Source organism: Mesocricetus auratus, unplaced genomic scaffold (genome assembly GCF_017639785.1).
Source record: "Mesocricetus auratus isolate SY011 unplaced genomic scaffold, BCM_Maur_2.0 Super-Scaffold_100691, whole genome shotgun sequence".
Classification (NCBI taxonomy): Eukaryota; Metazoa; Chordata; class Mammalia; order Rodentia; family Cricetidae; genus Mesocricetus; species Mesocricetus auratus.
Genome location: NW_024429267.1, coordinates 48,990,890 through 49,001,524, shown reverse-complemented (window position 1 = coordinate 49,001,524; position 10,635 = coordinate 48,990,890). Strand labels below are relative to the sequence as shown.

General features: G+C 43.9%; 1 protein-coding gene across 2 annotated transcripts in view; it reads left to right on the top strand.

Annotated features, from left to right (window-relative positions):
- The first annotated feature begins 358 nt into the window (after nt 1-358).
- Stac (SH3 and cysteine rich domain) overlaps nt 359-10,635 on the top strand; it is a 130,025-nt gene continuing 119,748 nt past the window's right edge. Inside the window, exon 1 of one of the 2 annotated variants that reach the window (XM_040740130.1) lies at nt 359-655. In XM_040740130.1, the coding sequence (XP_040596064.1) occupies nt 545-655 (111 nt within the window). In that variant the 5' untranslated portion in view covers nt 359-544. The remainder of the gene's footprint in view (nt 656-10,635) is intronic. The other variant, XM_040740129.1, reaches the window with a different exon arrangement.

Here is a 10,635-nt window from a genome sequence, read left to right as displayed (position 1 = left end):
GGTCCCTGCTGTCACTGAACTATAAATTAAGCTAAGTGCCACCACATCTTCCTTCGCTCTCGGGGCCAGGGATGAGGGGGTTGCTGAAAGTGGCCCATAGCACTTTTGTACTCCGTTTCTGTTCCTTGGGGGTTTGCTGAGCATTTCCCTTAGAATATCACCAGACCCTGCGCTGATCTCTGACACTGCCTGGGTAGGTGCGCCGCCCCCCCGCCCTCCCTGGGTTCCCCACCCGAGACCACGCAGCCACGCCCCAAGCCGCTGCCTGGCGTCCTCCAGGGGGCCAGCCTGGGCCCACCCGCCTGCTGCGGTGGGCGGCAGTCACGACTCCACGCGCGCGATCTCGGGCGAGGTGGCCGCGGGCGCTGCGCGGGGCGGGGCGGAGGCCCGGGAGGTGGGCAGGACCCGGCCAGGCAAGGCCCCAGGGTGCACGCTGCTGCCTGGCGGGATGGACATCCCAGGGACCCAGCACTGAGCGAGCGAGCGCAAAGGCAGGCGAACCTGCGGTTCCTCCCAGGAGACCAACACCGTTCCAGCGGCCACGATGATCCCTCCAAGTGGCGCCCGCGAGGACAGCGGGGACGGACTGACCAGGGAGGCAATGGGCACAGAGCAGCCGCCCTCTCCTGCGTCCACCAGCAGCCTGGAATCCAAGGTACCGTGTGCCTGCTCTGGGGAAACCGCTGGGTCCCTTTTCCCTCTGTCACCTTTCCTCAGGGGTCCTGTGCCAGGGGAGCTGGGACACATCCCCAGTGATCTGGGACCAGCAGGACCTGCTGCTTCTCATGCTGAGCCAGCTGCCCAGACACAAACCTTTGCAGCCCTTTGCCTTAAGAGCCCAGGCACTTCACCCTCATCCTGGTGCCCAGATGGCTTTTTGGGGGTAGGAGAGGGAGTTAGGGTGATGTGTGCCCTAAACCTGCTTGCGTCCCCAGTGCGGGTGGGAACTGGTAGCTTTTGGGGGCAGAAAGACTGAGATAGCCTAGAGATACTCCTTTAGAAAGCTTGGGCACTGAGCCCACAAAGTGTGCCTCATCCTGGGATCTCAGGGACTCTTTGCTTACTAGGGTGCCTACCTAACTTCAGATACCAAGAGTTCAAAGAAATATATTAGGCAAAGAGAAGTAACTGGGATTGTAAGAAAGTTAGTTTTCCCCATGTAGAAGTTGCTACTCTGTAGAACTTAACACTTGTCTTTTTAAGAGTCACACTAACACACATACACAAAACCAAACCGGCAGCACGTCTCCTGTCACATTTATACTTCCTCTGAAACTTGCGTGGGTGCCAGGCACATGTTTGGAAAAACTGGAAGAGAACCAAGTAAAGCGTGGCTGCTTAACTGTGCAGAGCCAAATGGCAACCCCGCCGGGAAACTAAACCTTGTAAGATGGAGTTGCAGTTAGTTTCATAGATTCATTTAAGTGTGTGTGGCGGGGGTGGGGGTGGGGGCACTCCTGACTGTGCAGAGGTCTTTGTGAGTACCTGGGTGAGATGTGGGGGAGGTGAGTGCTCCCTATGTCCAAAGGGATGCTGGATAAGACCAGAGCAAGGCAAAGTGGGTTCCCGTGGTCATGCTGTGCAACCTTGGATGACATCAAACAGCTCGAGGTAGTGGTGATGGGCATGATGTTGGCAATGTACATTCCCAGTGTCAATAGTTAACCATCAGAGGTGGTGGTCTAAGACCAAACTCTGTGCACCAGTTTAATTCGTGGCTATCTCAAATGGGCACTGGTGGCAACTTCTCTAAAATTCAGTTGGAAGGTAGACAAGACCATTTGAGGAAGAGGTTAAGATTGCCTAACTCTATCCTGGTGCCCTGACACACATGTATGTCCCTTTGGGAGCTAGGGAAGCGGGATCCACCACACTAGATGGTCCTTTCCGAAGCAGGTTCCTTATGCCTCTTCTTCTACCTGCAACCTGACAGGACTCGTTCTTGTCAACCATTGATCACCAGTCCTAGAGAGGCCAAGGGCCAGTTGCTGTTTCAGAGGTGATCTGGAATTCTGTGGATGGTATGACTCAGAGAAAGAGTGAAAGTGTTTCTTCATGTTTGAAACTTCGCGTTGGGCCTGTCATCCTGCAATAGGTGTGTTCTAGAAAGGTCTTAGTCTTTGAGTAAAACAGCAGCATGACTCAAACACACAGCATGGGCTTGCTATTTATAGATGTCCCCATGTAAATCATCTGGCAAAGCAAAAACCTTCTATGTAATGCCCGTAATTAACCACAAATTTATCCGGCTTACAATTCCAGATCTGTAGAGGTCCATTTTTCTCAACATCATCCATGTGCCTGTTGTGCCTCTATGCATCCCCCAGTCTGCCATTCCACTGTGGCTTAGACAACCTACTAGCCAGTGGAGATGAGCTCTATGGAGCAGAGCAGACCCTAGGATAGGAAACTAGACACCGTTGGTGTGATTTTTTTCTTCAAAGTGATATTCATAACCAGACCAAGGGGATTCACATCCTTCAAAAGAGGTTGGCCTGCTGATTTGGAGGAGCAGTGTTGTGGGCAGATGGCTTGGAACAGGAGCTGGTGAGACCATCAGTGCACACAGTGAACATCACTGTCACTGGCCTTGAAGCAGCTCTGCTCCCCGAAGAGGAGAGAGCCTGCTAGGAAGATGCAGGCAGAGCAGGGTTGGCTCTCCACTGGACTCTTCCAGGAAGTGGTCGTGTTGGTCAAAATGCGCACATTTCAATATAAACAAAAAGATAGGTTTCAAATACATCCCAAAAATGTCAAGTAAACTAAATGATGGGTGTGCTTATCAGCTATATTACATTCCAGATCCGTGTATCAAAAACATCACATGTACTCTATATTGTAACACACTTACGATATGGAAGTTAAACACAATTTTTAAAAATATCATCTGGAAGATGCATAGTGGAGGTCCTACTGGGCATTGAAATTTCTCTGAAAAGACTTTTGTTCATACTTTTTAATTTCTCATTATACGCATTATTAATTTAATGCATATGTGGGCATGAGCTTGCTACAGCGTTTGTATGGAGGTCAGAAGACAACTGGCAAGAGTCAGTTCTTTCCTTCCATGATGTGGAACCCAGGGCTCAAACTCAGGTCATCAGGCTTAAGACAAGCGCTTTTTCCCACCGAGCCATTTCACTGGCCCTCAACTTGTAAAATTACTTTCAAGAGATACGTTTTAGCTGGCCAAGGCTCTGTAATCCTAGCAACTGAGAAGCAGAAGCAGGAAAGCTATATACAACATGAGACCCTGTCTCAAGAAAGAAAGACAGAGAGAGAATTTCTAAATATAAGAATAACAAGTGCTAGCTAATTGAAAAGTCTGGTGAAAAAGACAAAGAAAAAAACCAAAGCACCCATTGATTGACAGTCCAGAAGCAAGCTCACACAGCACTTTGTTCTCTGCCTTACCTAGTCTCATGCTTACTTAGTGGCAAGGACAAAGGTGAGTGTCCACTAAATGTTCCCTCCAGTCAGATAGAACCCTAATCTTCAACACCAGAAGATTCCACTGTGACATCCATTTCATGTCTAGAGCACTGGAAAGCTCTGCAAAGTTAGATGACCTACCCAAGGTCATGAAGCTCCTTGAGTGGCAAGAGCAGGACCCGAACAACTCAACCTTGGAGTCAGGATTTCTGATCTTTACCTGTCTATTGCTTGTGCACTGCTTACATCAGCCCTTTCCCCTGATATTCTAGAGATTAGAACCTCACGAGAGGTCATTGGTGACACATTATGTCTTCCATATCCTCTTCCTTCTCCTCTTTTTCTTCATCATCACAAACACATGTCACCACACCTGCTTGGTCTTTTAATTACATTTATTGATTGATTGATTGATTGATTGATTCATGCGTATGCACAAACTCTTGCAGGAATGCACACTGTGGCATGTGTGTGAGCATCCGAGGAAAACTTTTTGGAGTCAGGTGTGTCCTTCCACCACATGGGTTCTGTGGATCAAACTCAGATATTCATACTGAGCCATTTTGTCAACCTAGTCATGTCTTCTTAAGAAATGGGGCAGGGGAGGCAGTTTAATTAGTAAAGTGTTTGCTACACAAGCATGAAGTCCCAAGTTTGATCCCCCAAACCTGCCTTTAAAAAGCTAAGCACAGTGGTGCCTGCTTGTAACCCTAAGTGCTAAGGAGGCAAAGCTCACAGATCCATAGATCTCACTGGCCAGCCAGCCTAACTTACTTGGCACATTTTTAGACCAATGAGATACTCTGTCTCAAAAAGCACAGTGGATGGCTCCTGAGACTGACCCCTGGGAGTTTACCCCAGCATCCATAAGCAAGTACATATATGTATGCATTCACACGTGTGTGTACCTGTGCATGCATAAACATACATACACAGAAAGGAAGAAATCAAGTGCTGGAGACGTAGCTCAGTGGTGGGATGCTTGTTGAGCCTACTCAAGGCACTAAATTCAATCTTAGCACTCCAGAAACAAGAGAATAAACCAAGTCACATCGTTGTGAGAAATGGTTGATGCCAACTCTTATTTGGCTTCTTCAACCTTGTATTTGCTAATTATCACACCAAAGTGCATGTAAGGAAGTAATAGGTGCATTACCTAAGAAGTACCTGGAAAATGGGACACACTAAACCCACTATTCCAGAGGTCTATATAGCATCATGAGAAGCAAGCACATGCATCCAGTGTCTGACTGTATAAAATACACAAAACACCACCAAACACAAAACAAGGGCACGCGGTGTCTCCAGAAGTTCATTTTCTTTGCACTTTCCTTGAAAAGCTAAATTACAGTGTTGATATTAGTAATACTACAGAACATTTATTCCAGGTTTTTTAAAAATCGTATCCTTGTATTGTGTACAGCTATTTTTATGGAAAATTTCAACATACACAAAGGAAGACAGTGTCGAGATCCATCGTAGATCTAACCAGCCACCTTCCTTGGTTATTGGTTTATGGACAATAATGTTTGACATACTGTCCCATGACCAAGACCCCCCACACACAGGACCATCTTAAAGCAAGTTCTGGGTCATCAGATAATTTAAGCAGAAAATCTCTGAGTTGAATATTTAAAAGATAAGAACTCTTTGGGTAAACCCAGGATCCCATTAGCATATACTGCAGATGTTTTGTCATTGAGGGTCAATAGAGTATTTCAGAGGTTCAAACATTATGGGAAACCTGTGAGTAAAGAGAACCAACATTCAAGACCTCACAGGCACATGTGTTACCTGGGGAAAGCATGTGTGCCTTAAACATGTGTGCCTTATGAGAGCATATAGCTTCACGAGAGCATACAGCCCTCAAGGCTCTGTGAGCTCACTTTCTCTCTCTCCCCCCCCCATCTCAGATAGGCCTCTAGAGAAGGACAGTAAGTTGCTGAGATGATATAGCACAGATGGTTAAATAGTTATTGGCTGTTGGCTCTGCTTCTCGCTGAGATCACAGTCTTTGATTTGGGGTCCCAGGATGATTTCCTCAGAGCCTCAGAGCTAATTCCTGTAAGCACATGTAGTCATGAAGTTTAATGTAATCGTATTTTTTTTCTTTTCCGTTAGTCGAGCTGAAAACTCTGAAAGCCACTAATGTGTGTCCACTCCTCTATCTTTCCACTAACTGTTCCAGAAAGACCATAGCCTAGTTTAATTGCAGTGTGCTCTAAGGAGATCAATGGACGAAGGGGGAAAAAAACTTGCCCCAGTAGTTGAATTTTTTCCCATTTGATTTAGTGACAGCATAGAGGTTTACAAGTGTAAAATGTGAGATTTTTGGCCATCAGAGACATGACCTAAGGTCCCATCAAGATGATGCAAAGCGATCCTAGGCTTTGAGGTCAAATAAACAAAATTCCCAGCTTCTTCTCCACTTGCCACTTCTCTGACTATAGGCAAGGTACCTCACTATCTCCAAGCCTGTGTTTCACAGTTAGCCTCAGATGTCAACCTAAACCTAGCATCAGCTAGGAAGAAAAAAAAACTCTGCTGAATAATTGCTCAAGTCTGAGTGACCTGTGGCCATGTTTGTGAGGCATTTTCTTAGTTACTAATTGTCCCATGCCACTGTGCAAGGTGCTATCCCTAGGCAGGTGGGCCTGGGTAATACAAGCCAGAAAAAGCAATCCAGTAAGTAGTGTTCCTCCATGGTCTCTGACTCAGTTCCTGTCCTGGCTTCCCATGATGATAGACAAGAAATTCAATTTCTACTCAAAGGAAGACGATGAAGCTAAATGCATTCGAATCATTAGGGAAGTCAGGGCAGGCATATCCTCCTGAGATGAATCACAGGTATTACTACATTTCCAAAGCTTCTTCAGTCACTGGACTCTTCTAAGGATTATAGAATGTCCAAAAGAGCAATATCCGTGTCCTCTGTCACCTTCCTCCCACTCCAGCCAAGAGAGAAACATTTGTATCTATTGTCTTCTTCAGATTTCCTACTAAACCAAAGAAATGACTTTGGCAAAGGCCGCCTTCTTATAGTTCTCCATGTTGCTAAATAATTTAAAGCATTATTCAGAGGCAGCTAGTTTTATGAACTGACTCTATCCCTGTTACTTCAATGCACAGAAAAATAATGGTATTCTATGCAGACAACTGGAAAACCAAAACAATTTAAAGAAGAAAAATAATGTGCATCACACAGCCACCCAGAGATAAGGATTGTTCAAAGTTTCTGCTCTGTTTCTTTCAAGTATATTTCCCTTCTTGGGCTGATACACACTGAAAATAAAATTGGAAATTTTCTCACACATGCATTACGCCCTTTCTTCCACCTACTGTTTCGGGACACATTTCCATCCCCTGAAATCACCGGTATAATATTCCATTTATCCCATTTACTTTGATTTTATCAGCTCCATTTGCTTTTCACATTGAGGTTCCTTCCCGCCTCTCACACGTTTGAAAAAAATTAAAACCTGCACCCTGATGCATACGCATTGTATATATTTGTGTTTCGAACCATTTCATGAGAAATTCCTGGGCTATACATTTTATTCTGATTGTTACAGGGACCTTGAGAGCTCCTCTGCCAGCCTTTCTTTTTCAACAAACTTTCCATTCAAATATAACATCCCACTAAAACCTTCAAAAAAGAGTATCGTTCAATGAATTAAAAAAAAACCCTCCTGGTTGTGGCTAAGCACTATACAAATTACAAAATAGATTGTGACTCATCCCAGAATATCCCATATCCTGCATGTTCCCTTCTAGTCAGCCCCTCCCAAAGATGAGCAATTTCCTCACTCCTAAGTAAATTATTTTTTGTTTGTTTTGGAAATTTTGACCAATACATCCATCAACGTGACCAGTTAACTGCTTGGTTCTGCCTTATGTTGGGCCACCTCAGGGGGCCATGTTTTCATTTTCTGTGTTGTCTGTCATCCATTGTGAGAGTAGAGAATGGTTGTCTACCCATCTTAATGATGAGAGAGAGCTATGTGGGTGGTCTCTTTTGTCAGGGTGCTTGATGCAGTACTGCGTTGATCACTCTTGTACATACCCTCTGTGATGAATAGGAACTAATCTGTTAAGTTTATATCTGTGAGCAGCCTTGTTGATCATAGTGTGCGCACATGCATATTAGATACTGTCCTGCGGTATGGCTGTGTCAGTACGCATCCCAGCCAGCAACATGTAACAGTTCAGACACTCAGCACTCCTGGAATCCAGCATTATCAGTCTACCCGATGTTTTAACTGTGTCGTAGGTGATCATTAGCACTATAAAACATTTTAATTTGCAATATCCTCAATGGCCAATGAAACCAGTGCGTTTTTCATGTACTTATGGGCATGTATACATTTTGTGAAGTAGTTGTTCACATGTCTTATTTACTTTTCTGTTAGATTGACTTCTTTTTGTTGGAGTCCTTTATATATTCTTAGTGTGAGAAAGATAGATGTAATGCATACATTTTCTCATAGTTTGATGAAAGGCCTCTTAGTGACTTAGCAGAAATTCTTCTCTGTGTGTGTGTGTGTTTGTGTGTGTGTGTGTGTGTGTGTGGTGCACATGTGTGCATGAGTATCTGTCTGTCTGTCTGTCTGTCTGTCTGTCTATGTAGATGTTTGGATGTAAAGGCCAGAGGACCTCTAGAGTCATTCCTTAGATCCTATCCATTTTAAAACATTTTTTGAGATTGTAATATAATTACATCATTTTCCCCCTTCTCTTTCTGCTAATATTCAAATTCATGGTCTCTTTTTACATTAGTTGTTATTACAAGCATATATGTGTTTACATCTGCAATGTAACTCCTGTTCCTAAGTCTTGGGAATCATTGTAGAAGAGGGAACAGAAAGATTGTGACAGCCAGAGGATCAGCGAGTTTTGTTGTGAGGTTGTATCTCCTAGGGATGTCAGAAGCTGCACTGGTAAAGTCTCCCCAACATGACAGACTAAATATAAACTTAACAAGAACACCACTGTTCAACATGCTAACATGGACAGGGGAAGCTCAAGAGACCTCAGCCCCCCACAAAGAACAGCATACAACTAAGGAATGCCTAGAGCAGAAGAAATAGTCTCTGCCTGGGAAGAGACTACATTTAGATGTAGAAGAGAGGGTCTCCCACTAGCTTGATGCTCACCATGTAGGCTCGGCTGGCTGGCCGCTGTGCTTCAGGGATCAGCCTGTCTCTACTTTCCCAGGGCTGGGTGTTCAAGTATTGCACCACCAAACTATGTTTACAGGTTTGTTTGCTTGTTTGTTTTGAATGAATGCTGGGCATGGAACTCGGGTCCCCATGAGTCATCTTCCCAGCCCCTCTAAAACAGAAGGTTAGTCTCATATGGCCCACTTTGTCAGTTCTTCTCTTCATGTGTGTACTTGCTCAGAATCATGAAGGTATACTCCACGACTGGTCCAAGAAGTATTATCCACATAGCTTTCACAGCTAGATTGAAATCTACTGGTGGCTTCTTTGTTGGTATGCTACTGACCTGGTGCTGACTGTATTACCACCTATACCCTGAGCAGTTCAACTGTGGAGATGCAACGGTCTCATCTTTGCCCAAGTTTGGCACTGTCTGAAGCGTCAGGGCTTCATTATGTTTGAGATCCCTGTCTTTGGTAGACTGAGCCCTGCAGCTTTGTTCTTTGATCTCCTTTATCAAATTGACTTGTGGAGGGACACTTTTGGCTCTTCACATTTTAGGATGAATTCTAGAATCACAAAATTAGGATTTTGATGGGGATTGCAGAAAATCTGTAGTACCTATTTTGAGAGAATAGAATTTATAATATGCAATTTTCCAGTAATACCTCCCGCTCCCGAGTTCCAAGTCCTCAGGATACCATTAGCTGAGAAATTAATTTGTTAATTTTCCAATTTGGGGATTCCTAGAGTCAACTTGTTTTAACATAAATTTGAGCCTCAAGTCTACGTGATGGAAAATCTGTGATAATGACCTCTGTGGGAAATATTTTTAATCAATTTTGCCTACCTCAACTCTAAGCTAAGATTTCTTCCCTATCCTCCTAAATTGAGAAGAAGTTTGCTTTGAGTTCTTCTTCTCTTTATTTTCTAGGTTGCCCTCCAAAGAGCAATCATTAGAACTCATAACTCCAGATTTGTTTTTACTATGATTTGCTTGCTGACTCAAATCTTGACACAAATTAGAGTGACTGGGAAAGAAGGAACATCAGTTGAGGAATTGCCTCCTTCAGAATGGATTATGGGAATGTTGTGTGGCATTTTCTTGATCAATGATTGATGTCAGAGATCATTGTGGATGGTGCCACCCCTGGGCAAGTAGTCCTGGATTATATAATAAAGCTAGCTGAACCAGTCACTGGAAGCAACCCAGTAAGCAGCATTCTTCCATAGCCTATTTCAGTTACAGCTTCCATATTTCTTCCTTGATTTCCTGCCTTAGTTTCCTTTCATAATGGCCTGTGATGTGGGAGTGTAAGCCAAAACCAGAATGTATGATAAAACACATAACATAAAATTTACCATTTTAAGCATACAGTTGGGGGCCATCATGTGTGTTCACTAGGCATCAATCTCTAAAACTTTCTTTCCTCAATGAAACTCTATACTTGGTCAACAATGGTTACCTAGCCTGCCCCTAAGTCCCTGGAAAATACAGTTCTACTGACTTTCCTTGTGAATTCGCTGTTCTGGCTATTCTGAGTAGCTTGTGTAATGTTGACCCTTTTGTGAATAGCATATTTATCTTATATCATGCCATCAGTGTTCCTCTATGTTGTGTCATGTTATGAGAATTCCCTTCTATTGAATAATATTCTATTTTAACACACACATACACTATTAATTCTTGTATTAGTAAGACTTGTGTTACCTTGACCTTCTAACTATTTGGCATAATGATGTTATGGCACACACAGAAACTGCTCCAGTTCTTTGATTCTTCTTCTTTATACAACCAGAAGTTGAATTGTGGAAACTCATAGGTACTTCATGCCCGGTTTGCTCAGGAATCGTCATACCATTCTCTATATAACCTTAGTTCCTTCTCAGTGTACACAACGGAGCTGGTTTCTCCACCTGTTTACCAGTGCCTGGTGTTTTTACATTTAGTTGTTGTTGAGGGTCTTAATGGTTTTAAAGGGGCATTCTGTTGTGATATCAGTCTTTGTTTTCTTAATGTCTGGTCATCCTCAGCATCGTTCCC